The sequence below is a fragment of the Mirounga leonina genome, unplaced genomic scaffold (assembly GCF_011800145.1).
Source record: "Mirounga leonina isolate KUSES-001 unplaced genomic scaffold, KU_Mleo_1.0 Mir_126, whole genome shotgun sequence".
In the NCBI taxonomy this organism is placed as follows: Eukaryota; Metazoa; Chordata; class Mammalia; order Carnivora; family Phocidae; genus Mirounga; species Mirounga leonina.
Genome location: NW_023270314.1, coordinates 23,733,792 through 23,756,904, shown reverse-complemented (window position 1 = coordinate 23,756,904; position 23,113 = coordinate 23,733,792). Strand labels below are relative to the sequence as shown.

Here is a 23,113-nt window from a genome sequence, read left to right as displayed (position 1 = left end):
TGCCTGGAGTTGAGATTCCTAGTCCCTGCCCCGACTTCTCTCCATTCCTTGCGTGTTGCTGGCGTGGGTTTCCCACCAGAGAGAGGCACAAAAGCCTGGATTCTTTCCTTTGTCTGAGACTGGATCTAGACCTGTTTCCCAGAATCGTGACACACACTTAGGGGGACTCCTTTTCCATGTCGTTGGCGCCGCCTGGTGGAGTTGCGGAGAATTCTCAACAGCTGCGTCTACAATCCGAGACCTGGACTCAGAAATGGTTCCCCAGGGCCAAGTTTACATTTGGGCGGGCGGGAGTGGGGGTGAGTGGGATTGGGAGCCTCTGCTCGCTTTCTACAAGCCTGAGATCTTTCCGTCCCCCTCCTCCTGGCCCCCTTTCCCGTGTGCCGGTCCCCCTCACCATACAGATCCATCTCGCGTTGGAAGAGCTCCCATATCAGGGAGCCAAGATTGAGAGTCTGAGTCTGGGGGACAGAGGGCAACGAATCCAGACTTTATTGTCAGGGAGAGGGAAAAGGGAAGACGTGGGTGGGGGGCCGGGGTTGCTACATCGTCAAGCATTGAGAGTTGATGGGGACGGGAAGGCCAGTGGGGGCCCGTCCCCCTCCCGGTCGGCTGCTGTAAGGGCTGACGATACGGAAACCACAGAGGAGGGAGGGAGGTCACGCCCCCGCCCGAGTTGTGCAGTCGAGGTGTTTGGTGGGAGGGACAGCCATGAGGTCTAGGAGCTGGGACGGGGGAGGCTACAGACTCAGCGAATCCTGCGGAAAGGGGAGGGGCGGGGGCGAGGCTTCTATTGCTTTTTGCTCACAGTTTTGCGGAAGGCGAGGCGGGGGTGGGCTTGAACTGGACACCCCTTGCCCCCCTCGGTACCCCTTGGGCGATGGGTGCTGGTGAAAAGAATGGAATCCAGACTGGGGAGGAAGAAAGTGAGGGAAGGGTCTGTAGGGGCATCTACTTGGTCCCACCCAAGTGCCAGAGATGCCCCCAAGTGCTGCCCCCTGCGATGGGCCCAGCTAGACCTGGGGCTGGGGCATGGTGCGGGGCGGGCACAGTGAGGTTGCAGGCGGTAAAACCAAAGTGCTTTTGAGGGACCCAGGATCCCGCCTGCTCCCCTCCCCCTGCGGAGGACGGGGGTGTTCACGGAAGCGCTTCAGTTTGGAGACAGGGGGCCGGAGTCCCAGAGTCCGCTTATTGCCAAGAAAATCCATTTCTGCCCCCCGGACTCCGACCATGGCTTGTGAACCCCGTTTTGTGCTAGGTTTGGGGGGGAAGGGCTGAATGGACATGGCTTTTGGGAGGGGGGTGTCTCCAAGGGGGCTCGGGGGTGAGACGGCCCCCCCTTTTCTAGGGGAGAGGGAAGGGCAGGGGGCGGGGTTCCCTGAGATCTGGGGTGTTCCCCCCCTTCTGAAGCCCCCCTCCCCCGCTACCCCTCCCCTTTCCTGGAACCCCGTACCTCGGGGTGGGGGGGAAGGAGAGAGATCATTCAGGGAGTGCCGGGAGTAGGGGCAGGCTTGGAGCCTGGAGGCCTGGGTCCCGGCTGGAGGTGGAGGGGGGGGTTGAATGGGAGGGGGTTTGGGGTTCAGGTCAGTAGGGGGAGAAAAGGATGGGTCCGTGCGCAGTTCGGATGGGCCCGGGGGCCGGGTGGAGCAAAGGGTGGGCGATGGGCGGTCCCTGGAGAAGAGGTGCGGCTGGGGCCGGGCGCAGGGACAGCGGGGAGCCTGCTGCCGCTGCCATCACCGCAGCCACCGCCAGGGGGCTGGGGAGCAGGCCACCGGCCAGGGACTTGGGCAGCTCCTTGGAGAAAGTCAGCGTGCCCTGCGGGGGGGAGAGGGGCGGGGAAAGAGAGAAGTCATTCTGCGGCCCACAAACCCCACCTCTCCCCGGGCCAGCCCGCGTCCCCTCCCCCTCCCAGTTCCGGTCTCCCCGTGGCCGAATTCTCCAGCGCCCGGGCCTCACCGCTAGCTCCCCGGAGCCCCTAGGCTTCTTGTGACGGCTCAGTAGCGGGTTGGGCTTCCCGGCCACGCCGTCTCGGTGCCGCCGGCTGGAAATGTGCTGTGGGGGCGAGTGGATAGGGGGCTGTGAGCCACGGGGAAAGGGGCAACCGACAAGCCGGTAGGCACGCCCCAACCACCTGGCTCCGCCCTTTCTGTGGCACCAAGGACAGACCCTGAAAGAAGCGCCCTCACCCAAGCTCCCTGTTCTCTTCCCCACTTAGTGAGTAGAGCTCCCTAGAGTTCCTGGGAAAGGCCTTGGACCCACCTGTTTCAGTTGGACCTCCGAGTTGACCTTGACATTGCAGATCTCACAGTGGAAGGTTCGGTCCTGGGCAGGGGCCTCTGGTTCCCCAGGAGTGGGAGGCCCCAGACGAGGGTAAGCTTTGATGGGGCCCAGCCCACTTCGGGCCTCCAGAATTGTCTTGTGCTTAGTACCTGGAGCCCAGAGAGGGCAGAGGTAAGGGGTGGAGGAAAAATTTTCCAGGCCCAGTAGGTGACAAATACACTCTCAATTAAAATATGGGGGAGCATCAAGTGTGGGGGTTTTCCAAGCCCCTTGGGATGCCCCCAGACACAAGGTGGGTCTGGGGAGAGTCACAGGTGAAGAAGTTAGGTGGAGGGGAAACTGAGGAAGTAAGTGGCTAAGGAAGGGGGGAGATGATTTGGGAGGGAGATAGGCTGATAAGTCCTGGACCGTCCAGCGTGTTGGAAACCAGGGGAATTAGGAGGTAGGGAGCAGGAGTGGGCTGAGGACAGGGGTAGGGGTGGGGGTAGGAGAGTCCATACCTTTGTTATGAGCCTCAAGCTGGGACAGGGAGTTCACTGCCACCTTGCACAGAGCACAGTAGAGCAGCCGCTTGGCCTTTTCCTCCTCTTCCTTGCTGCCCCCAGGCAGGGAAGCTGGGGCTGGAGTTCCCCCTTCAACCTTGGTTGTACCCTGACCAGTCTCCGGAATGCTGGGAGGGGATGGGGAGCCAGGCTGTTTCTCTGGGGATCCTGGAGCTGGACCCAGTCCATTCTCCATGGAAACTGTTGTTAGGAGAGAAACATAGGGGTCACCCCAGATGGTTTTTGGAGAAGATTCTTTATGTGGAGGAAACCCACCCCCATTTCCTGGAGGGCAAGGGCCCAGGAGTCCCCACCCTGTGACAACATGCATGCTCTCATGCCCTGGGCCAGAGCCAGATGTGGTCTAGCTGCTGTAGTCTGGGTGTGAGGCTCCAATGCCTGGCTCATTCTCCAGAAGCTGGGAATAGTTGAGGGGTCCAGCCCCAATAGCCTCCTCTTCAGGGTGAAGCTGGCACCCAGCCTAGCCATGGGGAGAGGCATGGAACAAGGATTCACCCCTCAAAGGCCTACCAGCCAGCCTGGGCTTCCTGCCTGGCCAGCCCCTTCCCAGAGTCCTGCCCAGTCTCCAGGGAGGCATGCCAAAGAGCTTTAGGAAGGGGAAGAGGCAGCACGAGGAGAGGTCGGGAGAAACAGTTACAGACATGGCAGAAGGGAAACAGAAACAGCAGAACCGGAGAGGGAACAGGGATGCAGGCTGCTCTATAATTCATGGCTTGATTAAAGATGCACAGGCCCCAGGCCTCAGCGCTGGGTTCTGGCCTCTGTACAGGGGAAACTCTAGCACTCCCATTCTTGCTCCAGAGGCCGATCCAGTTTCCGGGTCATGGGGAGGCTGGCAGTGGGGGTGGGGCATTGGTAAGAAGGGACCTCCTGACCCCTGAGGGTGTGCATCTGCTTGTCCATTTTGGGATCTTTCCCTTTATTTCTCTCGCTCATTTTTGTCATCCATTACCTCCATTTCAATCCAGATAGCACACTCACCTCTCAATCTGGACAGGGCTTCATGATTTATAAAAGTAGGGCAGGTATCATGATCTTAGAGATAAACCATTGGAACTAATTAAATGAGGAGATATACATAAAGCACCTAGAACAGTGATATTCAAGAAATACTAGCTACCACCACCACCATCATCATCATCCCCATTTTACAGAGATGTTGCCAAGTTAAAAAACGGTATCAGGCTAAGAAGCAGCCAGAGCATAATTATAACTCAGCTCACCTGCCCGCCCTATCTGTGCCTCCCTGAGGGGTGTGTGTGTGTTGAGAGTGGGGTCCTGGTTCCCAAGCTGGTGATGCAGATGCCTGGTTCTCATTCTACTTGGGGTGGAACAGAAAGGACAGGCAAGGATAAGAGGAAATGGGGATATTCAGTCTCTCTGGAGTTGGTCATGACTGCTATCTGATGTGGTAATCCCAGGATGGGGGTGGCTCATATCTTCCTTTCTTGATATTCCTTCCTTCCAATTTCTTGGGAGTATGATTGAAGATGGCCACCAGCCATGAGGGAGAAAGAATCTCAGAGCTGCTTTTTGTGAACCTGGAAAAGACCTCAAACATCTTAAGTCTCACTCCCAGGAAAGAAAACTCTGGCCCAGTGAGGTCAAAAGATCAACCAAGATCACCCAGGGAGTTGCTTGAGTTTCCTGAGCTCTCAGTCCTCCCTCAGGGGAACCCCAGTGGGCAGGCCCTGAGGTGTCCTGATTCCCTCCCTACCCCTCTCCCCAAGACGAAGGAGGCTCTCCCTGGATTTGATGGTTCCTTTTTTCTTGAGGAAGTTTGCCAGGTGGCCTCACCCTAGCCCCTCTCTGAGTCACTGGGCAGTGGGGAGGACAGACAGTGGGTACTCTGTCAAGAGGAGCTGGGGTGGGAGTGGGGGTGACAGGATGGGAATTTTGTATCACTGTGCTTGGCTCCAGGATTCACCTTGGGTCAGGGTGGGGTAGGGGCTGAGGAAGAGAGAGATGAAAGCAGAGGAGATTTCTAAGAAGTGGGGAAAGAACAGAGGAGACAAGATCAGTTGAACAATGTGGCAGGGGGGGGGGATTCAGACACACCTGGACGGGGGGCCACACCATCCCCATTTTGGGGGGTGCTGCCTGGGGGAGCTGGGTCTCCAGGTTCCCGGACGCCAGGCTCCCTGCCTCGGGTCTTGGCAGCCTCGATGCCTTTGACTCTTCGGGCATGGCGATTACCCTTGTAGTGTGCCTCAGCCTGGCTCTTTAGGGATGAAGGAAGAAAATGGAATCTGAGATCACCTTTCATCTGACCATTCTCCCCACAGAGCTCCTTCAGGTCCTGGGGTGGTCTCAGCAGGCTGCAGTGAATCTCTCACTGTACCAGTGAGATGTAAAGCCCCATGCCAAGGAGTGCTGGTTATTCCTGGGGTTCAGACTAGCTTCTCAAGCTTGAGTAGATGGAAACCTGGATCCTCACCTAGCCCAGGCGGCCCCCTACCACCACACGCAGGGCCTGGCTGCTGACTCAGGCTTCTCACCTAGTTCTGGGTGAGGGAGGGTTACCCCAACCTATAATAGAATCCTAAATGGGAGGGCCCTAGCAATTCATCCAGCCAGCAATCTCTTGGCCCCCTGGCCTTCTTTGCCTATGTCTCCTGGCCCTGGGATCCAGCCTTCACTCCTTCTACACTCAGGCTGGGAGTTCCAAAGAGCTCTGAGGTCTGGGCTCTATCCTGACTACTCACCCCTGGTCCTCATTTTTCCTGAAGCCTCTGTGGACACCCTAGAGGACCCTGGCCCCAAGCCCAGCTCTGGAGATAGAGACAGCAGCAGAGACAGCTGTCAAAACAGAGCCACTTGGTGGGGGAGGGAAGGGGAGGGCAAAAGAGGGGAGGGCTGTCTACTATTGGCCCCCTGCCCCTCTAGTCCTCTACCCTCCACCAGTGAGTGGAGCCAGGGTTGGGAGAGGGGATGCCTGGGATTAAGGTAAAGGAAAGACCTAAAGCGGGGTTGGTCCTGGCTCTACCCCCACTCCCATGTGCACCTCCTGCTAAGAACATACAATCCTGGAGCCACAAGGCCACCCAGACAGGGATAGAGTAGAAATAAAAAGTGTGGATGGGCAGGAGAAGAAGACTGACAGCCCAGGGGTGGGGCAGTGGTGTGTGGAGCCTGGCATCATGGTGTGTGTGTGTGTATGTGTGTGTGTGTGTGTGTGGACTGGGTAGAGAAACAGAACATGCTTTATTTCCCCCTACTCAGCAAAATGAGGCTATGCTGTTTTTCTCCAAAAGTCTCAGAACTTGCACCCCACAAAGTCCCCTCTAGACCCACACAGAAGTCCCAGGGGAGCCACAGAGGGAGGACAGCTGGGAGGCCTGACACCTAGGTTCTGCGTTTGGGGTGGCTTCTCTCCATGGGAAAGTCCCATGGGAAAGGGTAGACAGGGAGGAAGCCAGGAGGTTAGAGTGAACTGGGTGGGCCAGGGGAGGAGTTTAGCAGAGGCCATGGAGGGCACAGGCTCTGCAGGGGAGTCAATGACCTAACTCAGCCCAGTGCCCAAGGACTAGTGGGGCCAGAGGCCACTCTCCCACCCAGACATGATGGCTATCTGTGTTCTAAGAAGTTCTGAACCAGGGAGGCCTCCGTTGCCAAGGGAGGGAGGGGTCAACCATAGAGGACTGGCCTACTTCATGTTGAAATATACAGCTCTTCCCTCTCAAGTGCCTTCCATCCGCCCCTGCCCCTCCTGCAGCATCCCCATTCTTTGCTCTTTCCGATATCCCCTTAATCTTTGCCCCCCACCAGAGCTCCCAGCCTCTGCCCTCCCCTGAGATCCCCCGGCTATTGCTGCCCCAATCACTTGAGCAGTTAGGCTTCTTACCTGAGAATTGAAGCGGATCTGACAGACATTACAGGAAATGATGGGCCGCTTGGTCTTGAGCAAGGGTCCCCCGAAAGTGTGGGAGAGTACAGCCTTCTGCACAGGGTCCATCTATGGAGGCAGGCTGGGGTGAGCCAGGAACCCCAGCACAAGCTCATGTCCATCATCCCCCACATTGGTAGCAGCTGGGTTGAACCCAAATCCCCAGAACCTCCTCTCTATCCCTCAGTTTGCTTGAGGGCTCTGAGCCTCAGTCCCCTGATTCCCTCCCAGCCCAATCTTCACAGCACTTGAAGGGACCTGAGGGATCAACTGGCCCCATGCTCCCATCTGACAGAAAGTAGAAGTGGTTTGCCCAAGGTCACACGATGAGTTAATAGCAGAGCTGGTACTTGCACATGAACTGCTGTCTCAGTTCATCACACCATGATGATCCATCTCTCTTTTTGACCTACAGTTAGGCCAGTCCACCAGAAGCCCACTGATGGGAAGTCCCAAAGCACCCCAGATCCTAGGGCCTTCAGCTGAGGCCTTTGAACTCTTTTGGCCCCACTCTGGGTCAAGATGTCTACCAAGCCAAGCTTCTGGTCCCAGGAGACAGATATTCCCAGCTTCCCATTGGGCCCCGGGTTGCCCTAACACACTCCCTAGACTACCTCTTTAAGGCAGCAGGTCTAAAAGGTAGTAATAGAACTCAGGAGAGAGTATGTGGCTGTAGTGAATCAAGGGGAATTAGTGGGGAGAAACTAAGAAGCTGGGTTGGCCTGAGGCAGCCGAGAGATCTGAACTCTTTCTCTGGGGCAGGGCTGTGGGGCTGGGCGTGATTAGGAACAGTATCTGCCCCCACCCTGGGTCAGCAGATGTCTTTGCAGTCTCCTGCCAAGAGTTCATATGAGGAGGGGAGACGATGGGAGTTTCTCTCTGAGGCCTTTAGCTATCAGGGGATGAAGTCAGGGGCCTAGAGGCATGAAAACTGCCTCCCTGCACAGTCCTCCTCTCAGGAGGCGGCCAGGGAGAGGCAAGACTGTAATGTAGCCGAGGCTGAGGGGGACTGAGTGATGGCTGGGACCTCTCATAAGGACGGAACCAAATTCAAGTTGAAGCCTTGTCTTCTAGGTGGAAGGATCAAGTAAAAAATGGTTGCTGGGACTTGGGGTTCCTTAGCTCCTTAGCTGAGTCCCTTTCCTGTGCCCAGGTCTTCATGGTTCCCAGTAAGACATCAGTGAGAGACAGGAACATGAAGCAAGGGGAAGAAGGTGGTTGGAATCTGCAAAGTCCACATATCCTCGCTCTCCCCAGTAGTCTCACTGGCTGGTTGGGGGTAATGTCAGGAAGGGGGCTTTAGATCCCTGTGAAATGGGCTGCCTCATTTGATAGTAGTAGAGGCAGGAGTCATGACCAAGTTCAGATGACTGGTCTGACTGACAAGTGTCCCATCACTTGGTCTGTCCTTGGCTGGAAGCAGCCCCTTTCAGTAGCTCACTTTTCACCTCCTGGAAACCCAGGTCCTATTCAAAGAAAAGCCAAACAAGGGAAGAATGGGTGTGACTGTGTGTCTCGGCAGGCTGTGATCAATCTGTGCATGGGTGGAGTGTGAAGGAGTGTCATGTGCTGTGTGTACATCATTTATGTATCAACATTTCTGTGTTGGGGGCTTTGCCAACGCCATGAATGGTCAGGTTGTGTAATCTTCAGCTGTGTGTTTATCTGTGTGAATGTATGATGTGTTTGGCAGAAAGAAAGACAGACCAAGTTGGAGACAGGCTTTAATCAGAAAGGGGAGACAGACGACTGCTCTCAGCTCCCAGTCTCTAGGCGTCAGTCCTCCCTATCCAGCGACAACCCGCCGCCCCCTGCCCCAGGGTTCTCCTCAGCCCCTGGGCTTCCTCACATGCTGGGTGGGGAATGGAATTCAGCCCAAACAGAAACCCAATCTGGGCCAGGAAACCTAAGTCGATGACAGCAGTAGGGAGAGAGGAGTGGGATGGAGAGGGGACAGCAGAGACCCCAGTTCTGTCTCTGTCCCAGCCTGCTCCCCAGAGTGCCCTGAGGACGACCTATGGGCTGACCATCCCAACATCCATCCCAGGAGAATGGTCCCTGCCCCACTTGTGTCCCTCCTCTGGGGTGAGAGCCTTTTCTCTTGTACACACCCCTCCTCAGGTTTAAGTCCATAAACACCGACTAGGGGTGGGGGGCACCGGGAAGAGGGCACCAACCTGGGGCGGTGGGTCCTTCCCACCCCCTCCTCCAGGAACTGAGGAGACACCAGGCTGAAGGTGAAGGCTCCTGGGCCCAATCCCTGCGCAGGTGGAATGTGAGCCACTGAAGTGCCGCTCCAGGCCAAGGTCAAGAGGCCCTAGTGACCTAGATGAGGGCTCTCTGGGGAGGGGTGGAGGCCAACATCTCCCACAGTCCATTCCACTCCAGAGCCCCTTCCCTGGGATTTTGGCCTAGACACTGCCTGGAAAGGTCCACAAAACATTCCTCTCCCACCTGCCCTCCAACAGCAGACATGAAGGGGAATCGCTCCCTGAAGCTGGGGCAAAATGAATCAGGAAGGGCAAGGGGGAGGGAAGGGAGGAAACCAGATCAGGAACACGCGGGGGGGCATGATTATATTTCCTTCCATTGCCCTTTATCTGATGGAAACCGCTGCCCCTTGTTTGGCCACCCCACTTCCCCCTCCTCCCCCCCCCCCACATAAAGGTGAAAAGGGAAGGAGGGTGGAATCTCAGGGATGGGAAGACCTGAGGGACAGGAAGAACTGAAATAGGAAAGAGAGCGAGCTAGCGGTATCTAAAGAGCAGGTGGAAGCTGGTGGGGGAGGGATGCTGGGAAGGGGAGAGATGCCGGGATGGGATGAGGGATCTAAGCGGGGTGGTAATCTGAGGGTACATGTAAGTCCTGATGGGAAGTCTGAAGATCTGGGGGACTCCAAGGATCTGAGAAGCAGAGGTGGGGGTATCCAGTGTGGTGGCAGTAGTCTGGGGGTGCCAGCTGGGATCCAGAGATTGGTTGGGACCGCGCCTGTTATGGGGGATGGGCCAGATAACCCGAGGACCAAGCGAAAGGAGAGGTAGCCCGCCCGCCAGAGGCGGGCGGGGATGGGGTGGGGGGGCGCTGCGACAGCGGCGGGAGCCAGGGAGAGAGGAGGGGCCGGGTGGCTTACCCTGCGGGACCCCGGGGGCCGCGACTCCATGGCCCGGGGCGGCGGACCCGGGCGGGGCACCCGAGCCTGGCCGGGCCGGGCAGGCCGGGGACGCGGCGCTCGTTGCCCGGGTGGCTCGGGCTGTGCGGCCGGGCCGGCCCGAGAAGGGGAGGCGGTGCCGGCCGGGACTGGAGCCCGCCCCGGAGGCGGGGCCGAGGGCGGGCCGCAGACGGGGGCGGGGCTAGGGAGCCAGCGAGAGATGAAGCGGGGCTAGGGTGAAAAGAGGAGGGGAGTCCGTATCCAGATACTCGTTGCAGGGTATACCTTGTCCTGGCGAGGGGTCGCTCGGCCCGGCGACCGGGTGTTGACCAAGTGACCTCGGCTTCCTCCACTGAGGACCCTTGCTGGGTCCAGTGTCCCCATCAATCCTATGGACGACTCTGTTTCTCTAGCTCGGACGTTTCTCCTTTCTTCCATCCCCTCCGCCCTGGCCCTCGCTCCTTTGCTCACAGCCTCTCTTCCAGGTCCCCAGACGACCCTTCTCCTCTTCCCTCTGCACACGACCCCTTTGCCCTTTTTACATGTCACTTCCCCTACTAGGGAGGGGAAATCGAGCCCAGGCACCTAGGTGTCAGGCACTGCTCTCTCAGCGACTCCTCTGAACGGTGGAGCTCGGGGGCGCCCAGAGCATAAGCGACCTCAGATTGGGGACATCGTCCCTAACCTCTTCCCACCTCCTCCCCTCGCCCGCCACCTGCTGGACAACCAGGTTCCCAAAGAGCTTATGTTTCGTGCACTTGCTGCCCTCTGGCGGTCAAGTAGGGGCAGCACTGGGGCTGAGGGGCAGGAGGGCAGAGCAACCCACTGCCCCCCGACACCTTCTCATCCTCTCTGGACAGGTCTTAGGTTTCCCGCTCTCTCATCTCTGGATCTCACCCTCTCTCATTCCACCTAGGACAGAGAGATGAGTGAAGCAGGGGACTGGAGGTAGAGGTTGTCTTTGGGAGACAATGAGGGATGTCCAAGGGCAGAGGAAAGCATAATGTGGCAAGGGGTCTAAGAGGTAGGAACTGCCCCAGTAGGAAAGAGATCTGGAGGTCTTAGTCCAGGGAAGGGGAGACTCTGCGATGAATAATAAAACCACCACCACCACCTAATGTTGACTGAGCCCTTGGAATGTGCCACCCTCGGTACTGAGCTCTTTGCATGGATTATCTAATTTAATCTTCACAACCACTATTCAAAATAAGTACTATTATTATCTTCATTTTATAGATGAGGGAACTGAGGTTTAGAGAGGTTAAATAATTTGCCCAAGGTCATAAGCTAGTAAGTGGCTGAACTGGGATTTGAATTTTAAACCTGGGCAGCCTGACTCTAAAGCCATGTACTTAACTGCTGCACAGTTACTGCCAAAGGCCTGTCTGCAGCTTTTCTGCAGTCCTCATTTCCCTGCAGAATTTGACACTATTGGTGCAGCCCGCGACACTCTCTCCCTTGGCTTCTCTAACTCTACAGGAACCAGGTTGCATCCCCACCCCCTCCAGTGGCTCCTCCATTTCCTTTGCTGGCACCTCCTCCTGTTCCTGCTGCCTAATTCTGCTTATTCCAAAAGGCTGAGGCCTTGGCCATACTACCCTTCTCTCTCTGATCCTCTCTTAAATAAAAATAAGAGCAATAACATAATAATCATAGCAGCTAACACTGAACACTTACTTTGGCTAGGCATTATGATTATGCAATACAATTCTCACAACAGCCTTGTGTGTTGGTACTATTACTATCTTGTTTTACAGCTGGTAAAATTCAGGTTCAGAGAAGTGAAGCAATTTGCCTGAGGTCACACAGCCAGTACTTTTGGAATGTCAATTCGAATCCTGCCAGTCAAAGTTGGTGCTGCTCAACACTCTGCTGCACTCTCCAAGCTTATCAGCACTCATGGCTTTAAATAGCTAGTCCCTGCTAGAGGCAGTGGAGCCATGAACCCTGTGGGAGTCAGAAAGCCTGAACTATCCATGTGAATTGACTAGCTTTGTGACCTTGGGCAAGTCACTTAACCTCTCTAACTTGTTATCTTTCCTACTAAGCGTGGGCTCCCCAAGGGCACAGACTGAATCCCGTATCCCTGACGCCTGGTACAGTGCCCAGCACATGGTAGCTGCTCAAAAAATTTTTTTTGTTCACTTGAACCATTGTCAGTTTCTCTGTCACAATCTTTATAACTCTTGCTCTGTTTTGTGTTATAGATTGCTGCATAGATGTTGATATTTCTCCCCTGTATATCAGGTCTTCCAAGATTGGACCTTATCATGTTTACCCTCACGTCTCCATTATATCTAGAACAGTGCCTTGCTTATAGCCAGTACTCAATTTTCTCATCTGTAGAACAGGGATAAAACAACAGCTTCCCGGGCGCCTGGGTGGCTCAGTTGGTTAAGCGACTGCCTTTGGCTCAGGTCATGATCCTGGAGTCCTGGGATCGAGTCCCATATCGGGCTCCCTGCTCGGCAGGGAACCTGCTTCTCCCTCTGACCCTCCTCCCTCTCATGTTCTCTGTCTCTCATTCTCTCTCTCACAAATAAATAAAATCTTAAACAACAACAACAACAACAACAACAACAACAGCTTCCCTATAGGGTTGAATCATACCTTCAGCACATACTGTGTCAACTGAGGTAAATTACTAAACCCTTCTGAGCTTTAGTTTCTGCCTTGCCATATGTGAAACAGGAATAATACTGTCCTCTTTGTTGGGTTGTGGTGAAGATGCAGTGAGATCAGGTATAGAAACACCTAGTGCAGCGCCCGGCACGTAGTTGATGCGCAGTCCATGTTTGTAGCTGAATATGATTTGATGGTGGGTTATTGGAGCTGAATAAAGCTGACTTCCCCCAAACCTTTAGCTCGAGCCCACTCTCCAGGACCCAAATTCCAACTGTCTGCTGGACATTTCTGGCTCAATGTCCCACTCGTATACCAACTCACCATGTCCTAAAGTGAGCTCAGTAGCCTCACCCCAGACCAGCTTCCTCCTCCAAACCCCTGCCCCCGTCAAGGTGACTTCTTCCAGTCACAGAGGTTTGAATCCTGGAGTTAGCCTTTATTCATCCTCTCTCTTCTCCCCCACCCCCAAATACCAGTTGGTCACCATGGCCTATGAATACTTCCTTAGAAACACCTTGCCTCTCCGCCTTCCTATACACTCACACTGCCCCTACCACTGGCCAAGTCTGGACTTCCAGGCTTCCCTGCAGGCCCGACTTGGTGGGATAGCCTCCTCTAGGCTCTGCTTCCTTTCATCCAGCTGTCCCACCCACCTTCCTCAAACACTGCTCTTACCAAGTCACTTTCCTGCTCAGGAATGCATAATGGCTCCCTATTTCATGCTGTATTAAATTTAGTCAAATTTGCTAGCCCTCTAAGCCCTACCCCATTGACCTTACCCACCCAGGTGTGGGTTCCAGAGAGCTAGAATTTACAAACAGGCAGGCTTGTGGCCCTGCTTATTCCCTCCTTCTGGATTCAGCACCTGTCCCCCCTTCCACCTCCCTGTAGTCACAGTCACCACTCTAGGTCTCATTTCTTCTCTAGATGGTGGGCTCAATGAGAGGATTCATATAAAACATGTAGCACAGGGTCTGGCTCATAGATAGTGAGACCTCAGCAGATATTAGTTATTGTTGTTATTGTTGTTAATAGTCTACCAGATAGCCAACAATGCTCATAACCAGCTAGAAGTCAGGGAGATGGGGTCCTAAGAGGAGAGAAGGAATTAGATACAAGAGAAGAGGGCAAGGGTGAGTCGGAGGGAAAGAAGGAGCCAGGGTCTCAGGAGGGTAGGGCAGGTAGGCCGGCTGCTACTCACAGTGTTGTAGTTGCTGAAGAGGCCCAGGGTGGGGGCCGGCTCCAGTGGGAAGGGCAGGATCTGCTTGAGGTCCAGTGGGGGCTGCATGATGGGGGGCTGCCGAAGCAGAGGGAGGGGCCCTGCCCGGCTCAGGCTGCCTGAAGGGCAGAGAAAACATTACGTGGGGCAGGAAGATTGAAGCTTGGGAGCCCCACCCAAACCTGTCGTCCCACTCCCCAGCTGGGGCCCCCACACTCAGAAGTGTGACCCCCGTGGTACACACACACTTCCCCTGCTTGCTGTCTCCGGAGCAATGGAGCACAGTGCCCTGTGGGCCCAGGGGAGGGTGCAGACCAGTCCTTTCCTTCTGGGTGTTTTTCACTTCCCCCTTCTCCAGCCTCCCTCCCCCAAGACCTTTAGGCATTTTACAGACCCAGGAAGAGCACAGACCTTCTCTGCTGGATCAGCAGGACTCGAGAACCCCATGGCTCTGGTCACTCCCTTCTTCTGGTTTTGTTTTCCCCCAAGGAATCCCAAAGGCTAGGTCTCACCCCAGGGAGAAGAGAGTCAGGTGGGTGATTCATCCCACTGCCCAGAGGGGAATATTGAGGCCTAGATTTGGAGGAGGGCTACTGAGTCAGGCTGCCTGAAGAGCTATGATTTGTCCCAGTCATAAATCCTAGTTAATTGTTGACATCTCTGGGGGTAGGTAATAGGTGAGTGGCATTTGCTCTGGGAGGTGGACTGCCTGGGTCTATTCTCAGAGCCCCTTTTCCCCAACCTTCCTGTCTTCCCCCGTGCCCCTTTGTCTCACTGGGAGTGTTCAGCTCCAGCTCGGCAGGAGGAACAGCCACCCTGGCCTCTGGGAGGGGAATGCCTGGGTCTGAACCCAAGGGGGAAATGAAAGTCCAGGCTAGCCACTCCACCACCCACCCACCCCTGAAACCTTTTTCTCCTCCCTCCAGAGCCATGGGAGGAACCTTGCCAGTCTCCAAAGGGGGTGGGCCAAAGGCCCTCAGGACCTCTCTGGGCTTCCGCTAGCCCAGCTCCCTTCTGCAACCTAGCTGTCCACCAGTCAGGGAATTCTGTCTGCCCTTCACTGCTCTAGCAACCCCCTGCCAACAACAGGGGTTCCCAGGAACAAAGGCAAAGCTAGGAGCCTGCAAGCTTGGCCCCGTCCTCCCTTGACCTTACTGGGGCAGAGGGTACCCCGGGATCCTTTCCTGCTCCCTCCATAGAGACTTGCCCCTTTGCATACCTTCAGTTTCTGGTGCCTGCTGCCCCCAGGCAGTGGCCTGGCCCTGGCCCCCCAGGGGCCTGGGCCTGACAGCGTCCCCTTCCCTTGGTTCTGCCCCCTGCCCCCTCCCTTGCCAGCCCCCTCCCCCCCAGTCCAGTCAGTAGAATCAGCCAATCAGAGTCCTGGAAAAGTGGGGCAGAGGGGAGGGCGGGGGAGCAGGGATTAGGGAATCAGAGGCGAGAGGGAGGGGGTGGGGAGGGCTCAGGCACAGCTGGGGGCAGGGAGCTGGTCCAGAAAGGTCTGGAGGGGTCTGTCTCTTCTGCCAGGGTGGGTGGCCAGGGTACCTGAGGTCAAGGCTGCTGGGAGCTTGGGCTCTAGATGGCTAAGGGTTGAAGGAAATGGCAGGATGCTTGGCTTTGGCCCTTGGGCAGCTGGGGGTCTGTAAACCCTGTGTGTATTCCCTCCTCTGCCACCTCAGAGTTGGGATGGGACAGGGGGAGAGGAGAAAGAGACAGACAGATAGACAGACAAAAGCAAATGAGAGAGAATGGGAAAGAGTGACAGAAGCAGGAGTAAGTGATTGAGAAAAAAGACAGACACTGAGAGAGAAAAGGATAGTGAACAACAGAGAGAGGAGAGTGAAATGAGAGAGAAAAAAAGAGACTCTGCTGAAAAACTGGACACAGAGCTAGAGACCAGGGTAGAAAGACTGAAGGAGAGCAGGGAGAGCAAGAATGGGAGAGAGAAGTGACAGACAGACATCTGAGGGGCAGTTTGACTACCTCCCCTTCCTGGTCTGTCCCCTCAGGGCTGTTCCCCTCTGTGTGCACACCCCTCCCCCCGCCCCAAGCCTGGCCCACCAGACCAGGGCAGCCTTAACGAGCCCCAGGCAGCATCAGGAATGGTGAGAGAAACCTGAGTGCTCCCAGAGTCCCAGGCACCCAGCACCCACCCCTAGCAGCTGGTTTGGGGCTGGCACTGCCCTGCCCCAGAGCAGCTCAGCTCCTTGACCCTCTCCCCAACTCTAGACTCTCTGAAGCCCCCACCACTCAAACACCCATCTCAGAAGACAGAGATGAGTTCTGGAAAAGGCAGTAGAAAAAAAAAAGGTAATGTGGAGCCACTATGTGCCAGGCAATGCGTTCTGAGTATTATCACATTTAATCTCTGGGGCAGCTATGATTCTCTGGAGGTAGCTGATACTATTTTCCCCATTTGACATATGAGGAAACTGAGGCTCAGAGAACTTAAAAACCTTGGCTGATGTTACATAGCCTGTAAGTATCAGGGCTGGGATTTAAACCAAGATCTGTCGCACTCTGTAGCAAATTCTTTGGCAGCTACATAACCCCCGGAGGACTCTAGTCTCACTTGGAGATCCAAGCACAGGCTTCCAACTTGTTCAAGGAGAGAAAGGGGGAGAGCAAGATCCCTGCACTTCCTGGGGTTGGAGGAAAACAAACAGCAGTGATTCAGTTCCCTATGGCCAGCAACTCATCTTTTCCACTGACAGGAGCCCTGGAGGGAAGGAGGCAGGAGAGGGAAGTGGGAGCAAGGGCTGAAATGAGGATGGAGTGAGGCAAGGAGGCAAAGTGGGCAACTAGAGATTCATCTGTCTCCTTCCCGATTTTTGGGTCTACTGCGCTATGAGATGGGGAGAGGGACTGATGGCAGCCCATGGGCAGAGTGGGCAGAAGCAGGGCTGGCGTTTCAGGTGGCCCAAGCCTCAGTCCCCTCTTCCCTTCTCTGGGAATAATAATAGTGGCCACTCTTTGAGGGCTTACTATATGCCAGGCACTGGACCTACATGATCTCCCTGAGGTTGGCTCCAATGCTCAGGAGCTGGGTGACTAGCTCATTTGGCAAAAGAGAACAACAGTACTGCCTCAAGGAGTTGTTGAGAGGATTGAACGAATCCGTGGAAATTGCTGGCATGCTACAAAGGGAGCTCAATAAATGCTAAATAAATGAGTCCTCATCTTATCGATGATGACAATCAGCTCTGAGAAGGGGAGTTACTTGACCAAGGTCACACAGCTAGTGAGGGACTTGAACCTGTCTGTCTGGCTCCAGAGACAGAGCTTTCAAGCACCACACTTTTGTGGGTAGACTAGGGATGGGGTATGGGGGTGGGGAAGGGCAGGAACATAGGGCTGGGGAAGCAGGAAATGAGGTAGGAAATCCAGGGCTTCTGACATCTGGCTAGGTGAGGGCTTTAGGCAGGTTTGGAGGGGGGAGGAGAGCAAACTGGAGTGTGTGCATGCATAGCACACAAGTCAGGCTGGGCAGGGAGGAGCTGGGGTCTGGCTGGGGCAGGCCACTCCAGAGGGAAGCTCGTTAGAGTAATTACCTCCAACAGATAGAGCCCCACCCAGCTCTGTGGGAATTGCCAAATGCTTTATTAAAGACAGTTGCCAATGCACTTTAGAGGGGGTGAACTCTCAGACCCTTGGGTGGATGTCCATCTGTCCTTTTCTCTGTCCTACCTAGCCCTAGGCACTTTGATCCTGCTCAGGTTTCCTCTCTAGCACCGAGCAATAACCAAGCCACATCTAACTCCTTCCATCCCACTGAGGTCTGGTCTTTTCCTTCCTCCCTGCCCCAGAAATTCTGGCCAGGTCCGAGTCCCAGCCCCTTGGCTGTCTTAGGTCAGGCCTGGGGCCTCAAGCCCTTGTGGTAAAGAATGGGAGTGTCTGCCATGAGCTGGCTCAGGGAGTGGTCATGTCTGGTAGGAACAGGAGTCAGGAAAGGTGTTAGGGTAGGGCTGTGCGTTAGTGTTGGTTCTGAAGGTTGTGCCAGGATGAGAGTGAGATGAGAGAGAGGTATTGGGATTAGGGTTGCAAGTAGTATTAGGGCCCTAACCTAAGGTGGTGAAAAGCATGAGGTGAGCACTGGGTTAAGATGGGAATTAAACTCTGGGGCCAAGGGAGGAGCTAGATTGGGGTCTGGACTGGGTTATCATCTCTAATACAACTTTCTCTTTAGGACTTTGGGCCTCTTCTCCCTCCCCAGCCCCAGCAATGCCTAAAATTGGGTATTGAGGGGAGACCTTGAACCCCTGCATCTTGACTTCTTGACCAAATTCCATGTATCTGTTCCCTTCTGCCTCAACTTCTCCCATCTGGACAGGAGGCAGGCTGAGGGCTGGAAAAGCTTTGAAGTCAAAGATGAAAGCAACAGGGGATGATTATGAACAACTACTTAAAAACATCATCCTTAATAACCCTAGGGTGGATGTAGGCGGGGCAGGGCTAAAGGGAGGAGGTGGCCAGAAAGGGAAGAGAGAGAAGATCCTTGGGAAATCTTCCCTATCTGACAGGAAAGGGCCTCCTTCAATGCCCCCTCCCCACAAGGGCCTAGTTGGAGAGGACAGTAAGAAAGGCCCGGAACAGGGAATTGAGCCCAGAACCACCATCTGCTTAAACCTAGGCCCATGGTCTAGATCTTGAGCAGGTAGGCGGGGCCCCACCTGCTGGTCAGGGCCACCATGCACATGGACTCAGTAGACCTCAGCATTTGGAACAGAAAACCTTACTATGGGCCCTGGGGGTGGGGCCTGAGCCCTGGCTGGCAGGCTTCCCTTCCCGCCCCTCTGTAGGTGGGCACAAGGAGGGAGTTAACTACAGGGTCCTCCAGGAGATACGGTGGGGGTGAAATTGGTGGACCCAGGCATTTTTCCTGTGGTGGGGTCTTGGTCAGGTTTGAGCAGGTCCCTGAGGTGGTCTTTCGAGCCTACAGACCAAGGGAAGTGCTGCTCACACTGGCCTATTCTGGATAAGCATGATGCTGCCCCTGGGGCCCAGGCCCAGGGTGGGGCCGGAGCCCAGGATGGAGCCCACATGCAGGGATTGCACAGGTTGGAGGAATGTGGAGCCCATGCTCTGGGGGCCTGAGTCCAAGATGTGTGGGTGAGGATCACTTTAGGGTGGGGATAGTCTTCAGACTTGGGTGAGGAGTCTTTTCTTTGCTGGAGATACTCGTGGGAGGGAGGCAGGCAACCAGTCATTCATCCTCTGTTCCCTCGTTCATTGAGTAACTATGATGGAGTGTGTAACATGATAAGAGAGGGATGAGATACAGGAAGGGGAGAGAAAGAGATGGAGAAAGGAGGGCAGAAGGGGAGAAAGATCACTAGTGGGAAGTCAACAGGGGTCAAAGGAAAGAAGGGAAGCAAAAGAGCCAAGGAGGCAAACAGCAGAGGGACCCAGCAGAGGGCTGAAGCAGGAGCCAGGCAAGCCCTGCGGCACCAGCATGGAGCCAGGTGTCCCCAGTGGGAGGTAAGGAGTGTGAGGGCCTGGTGTGGGTGGGGGTGGGGGGTCTCCCACCATAAGCAGGGCCCAGGAACCGGCCTAACCAGGGCAGAGGTCAGAGGTCAGAGGACAGAGCAGGCCTGAGACTATTGTGGAGGCAGGGGCCTGGAGCCCCTGGAGCTGAGGAGGAGTCCAGGCGCACAGCTAGTCCCTCTCCTCCCCCACCCCGGGGCTCCCTTCCGATGTAGGTCATGAGGATGGGGTGGCTGTGGCTGAAGGGTTGTCAGAGTCCCGCGGGGGCTCCCCTTCCCCTCCTTACTCTCTCCATTGCCCCTTGTCCCCTGGTGCCCCTGGCCCAAGGCAGGGGTGGGGGTGGGAGAAGAAAGAAGAAGGAAGCCGGGAAGGAAGGGCCCAGGCAGCCAGAGCAAGGAGAGAGCGGGGCAGGTCCCGGCGTGTTGGGGCAGGATGGCTGCGGAGGCAGGATCGGAGCCGCAGGGCCCTGGGATGGACAGCTTCCCACCCCTGCTTCTCCCCAGCCCCCTTATCTCCGGCCCTCAGGTTCCCACCTCCCACCACACACACCTCGAAGCTACACCCACCATCTTTTCCCCGCCCGCCCCCCACTTCCTCCTTTCCCTTATCCTGGGCCCAGAAGGATGTCGGAGTGTCTGAGCTAAGGGTGGGGGGAGGGCGTGTGTGTGTGTGGGGGGGGACGGGTCAGAACCTTTCCCTCAACTCCACCAGGCCAAGATCAGCCCTCTCCCCCAGCCTCTCGTAGACCGTCATATAATATTCATGAGCCTCATGAATACGCAATGTCCTCATTATGGGGCGGGGGTCTCACTCGGCTCTGCTTTCCCATTCACCGATCCCTAAATTACCCAGAGAAGCGGCCGCTTGGGGAAAAGGGGAAGAGGGGACCCCCAGATGTGAAGCCAGATGAAGGGGGAGGGGGAACCGGTTGCTGACGGGCGGCCGCAGTCACCGCGGTGCCGGGAGGTTGGGGGGGTGACCTACTGAGAGGGACCCAGGAGCCCCGGAGCCCCGAGCCGCAGAGCCCACTCACCGAGGATCATGCTGGGGACCCAGGCGCCCGGGGTTCCGCGTCGCTCTGTCCCGGGGGCCGTTCTGGCCGGGCTGGGGGTGCGGGGGGAGGAGTCGGGGGAGGAGCAGAGGCCGGCCCAGGCGGAGCGGGGGCGGAGCCCGCAGCAGGTGAAGACGGGAGGAGGGGGGAACCCGGGCACCCTGGGCTCAATGAGGGGACGTCTTGGCGGCTCCTTGCCCCTCCCACTTTCTCTCCCACTTGCTGCCCTGGGTCTCCTGGATTTACGGTGTCACTGCAGCCAGGGCTGGGGGAACACATCTACAAGGCGGTGTGAAGTGATGGAGGAAGCTGGGAACTAAGATGCCTGGGTTCCCGGGAAGGGCTGAGTCTGAGGGCAGGAAGTCTGGTCATGAGCTGATATGGGGTGAGGGATGCCTAAGTACTCTGGGGAGGGATGGGTCCTGGGTTGGGTGGGACACCTGGGTCCTCTTCAGAGTGATAGGCTGGGCAGGGTCCGTGTGGAGGAGTGCAGAGAATGTTAAGGTCCTTTGTTTCTCCGACTTTGGAGCAAGATGTTTGGGCGCTGGGTTTCAGAGGTAAATGTGGGGCTGAAGATGGATCCCAGGTTGATCTCTGGCTGGGGTTCAAATGCCTAGGTCCTTAGGGAAGGTCTGAGTGAAGAGATTGCAATCAATGAGGTGGAAAAAGAAGCTTGCAACTGTGATCATTAGGGCAACCAGAAGATGATACAAAATCCAGAACTGAGGCTCAATTCTATACAAATGACCTGAACTGGGGTGGGGATAGGAGCATCCATCAGGCATCAGGGCCCAAACCCGGGGCCTTCCCCATTAAGGTGACCTTGGATTGAAGAGGACTAGTGGGGGTGTTTGGTGAGGTGGAGGGGAAAATGGGGAATACGACAGAATGTATGGGCTGCGGAGAGTGTCAGGGGGCTGTGCAGGACATTGGATGTATTTTAAGGACTAACAGGGGGACTTGATTAGAGATGAGCAACTGGGACCCCAGCATGAGGCTGGAGTCTGGGAGTCTGTGAAGTGTCTGGGGAAGATGCAGCTGCTACAGCCTGGACCTGTCTATACCTGCCCCAAGAGGGAGGGCGGCAGGAGGACTTCCCAGAATGCCATGCAGCCAGCTTCAGGCCAGTCCCAGCCAGAGGGAAAGAAGGTGTGACTGGGAACTAGAACGCTTGGGATTTAAGGAGGGTGGAGGCAGGGAGGAAGAGGTTGGTGGAAGGGTGGCAGGACTGGAGTCTTGGAACATTTGGGGAAGGGGGATTGAGGCCTGGCATTCCTGGGTTCAGCAGGGAAGTGGGACTAGATGACTAATTAAGGTACCAGAAGTTCAAGTTCCTGATTCTGGACTTCAGCAGTCTCTTGCCTTTACCCCACTGATCTGGTTTGAAGAAAAGATGTCCCAGGTCAATGGCAAGAGAATGCTGGGGGTTTCAATGCCTTGGTCTTGTTCTGATACAGAGGCCCAGAGATCTCAGGGGACTGTGACCTTGCTGCCCAAATCTGGCCTTGGGAGAGAATGTAGGGGGTCCTCCTAGCCAGTCAGAGGAGGTCCTCTTACTCCAGCTCCACCCTGCTATTGTGTTGTTCAACCCTAGTATCACAGAGCCTGCTTCTCCCCAGGCCCTGTTATCCATCCTACCTCCTGCACTGCCCCCCCACCAACTTTTTTGCCTCTTCCCATTTCCCCTCCTTGGTGGACTCAGAACAAACAAGAATCAACAGTAGGTGTGGTTGATTGGTGATAGAGACCCCTTTGCCCTCCGCCTTGTCAACCCTCCCACACTGCCCCCAGGGACTCTGAGTTAGGGAGATCTCAGAAGAGGGGTTGCATAACTTACCAAGGTGAGGCAGCTGGCTGGAGGGCGGGGTGACTTTGCAGGCAGCCAGGGGCAGGGGGTGGGGGGGCAGTGTGCAGGGTGAATTCATTATTGATGAGCCCTGCACCCCGGGCTACTAATGAGCCCAGGCCGGTTGCTCTAATTGATGTCAAGAAACTTGAGACCCCCAGATCAGCTTCCCGCCTGCCAGCTGCCTCTCCTGAGCCCCCTCCCCCTCCCTGCACCCCCAGCTGCTCTGTTCCCTTCCCTGGGCCTCCTTCCCATCTCTGTACAAACAGATGAGGAAAGGGCTCAGGCCTCCTAGCCCCCTACCCTCCTGTCCCTCTGGATGGCTCAAGTCTCAGGATGAGAGGCAGACATCCTCTGGAGGGGCTGGGAGATTTGGAAGGGGAAACAGACCAGAGCCTGAGTACAGTTCAGGGGCAGGAAGGCAGGTGCTAGATGCAACTGTGGCCTTTCTCATATTGTATACCCTCAGGAGAGACCTTGTCACTCTCTGAGAATCAGTTACAGGCACTATACAGACACACCCATGACACCAGCCCAATACCCCACACAGCTCACTTCCCTTCCTCATTTCTTCCTGCCCCTGTAAGAAATCTCAGATCTGGCCCCTGGAGTTTGGCTGAGGCCAATCCCACCCCTCCCCCAAGCAGGGGAATATGAGATTTCCTTCCTTGAGAATTCCCAGTGCCTTGTTATGCATCAGCTGCCATCCTTGGAAATACTGGGTGGCTCTTGGCCTTACTAGGTCTCTTCCTCCTTATCAGTCCCTCTTCATTTATAGGTTCTGGAAAGGTCTGAGGTACAATTATCAAGAAGTCATAGATGGGAGTGTGCAGCAGCCTTGATCTCCCAGGAAAGAGATATGTTTAAGGTGATGCAGGCACTGCTAGGCAGAAGCCTAAGTTAATAAGAATAGCCTGGGTGGGGTGCCTGGGTGGCTCAGTTGGTTAAGCGACTGCCTTCGGCTCAGGTCATGATCCTGGAGTCCCGGGATCGAGTCCCACATCGGGCTCCCTG

At 55.9% G+C, this 23,113-nt stretch overlaps 1 protein-coding gene across 5 annotated transcripts; it reads right to left on the bottom strand.

Moving 5' to 3' along the window:
* Positions 1–467: 467 nt before the first annotated feature.
* Positions 468–20,305, bottom strand: ZNF385A (zinc finger protein 385A). Of its 5 annotated transcripts, none has more exons than XM_035002473.1 (8): positions 20,236–20,305; positions 13,704–13,840; positions 6,688–6,798; positions 4,902–5,064; positions 2,781–3,023; positions 2,260–2,429; positions 1,957–2,052; positions 468–1,815 (listed from the first exon to the last, which is right to left on the bottom strand). In XM_035002473.1, the coding sequence occupies exons 1-8, from the start codon at positions 20,243–20,245 to the stop codon at positions 1,585–1,587; spliced, it is 1,161 nt and encodes a 386-aa protein (XP_034858364.1). In that variant the 5' UTR covers positions 20,246–20,305; the 3' UTR covers positions 468–1,584. The 5 variants fall into 5 exon arrangements, with proteins under 5 accessions (XP_034858364.1, XP_034858365.1, XP_034858366.1 ...); XM_035002474.1 differs by lacking the exon at positions 20,236–20,305 and adding an exon at positions 14,941–15,018; XM_035002475.1 differs by lacking the exon at positions 20,236–20,305 and adding an exon at positions 14,133–14,558.
* Between the last annotated feature and the right edge of the window lie 2,808 nt (positions 20,306–23,113).

Bases quoted from the DNA above. Each gene is read 5' to 3' on its own strand.
- ZNF385A (XM_035002473.1), bottom strand. The intron at 3,024-4,901 runs GTGTGTCTGAAT...TCCTAACAACAG, and splicing joins TGGTGTGGCCCCCCGTCCAG to TTTCCATGGAGAATGGACTG. The intron at 1,816-1,956 runs GTGAGGCCCGGG...TCCCCCCCGCAG, and splicing joins GGGGCTCCGGGGAGCTAGCG to GGCACGCTGACTTTCTCCAA.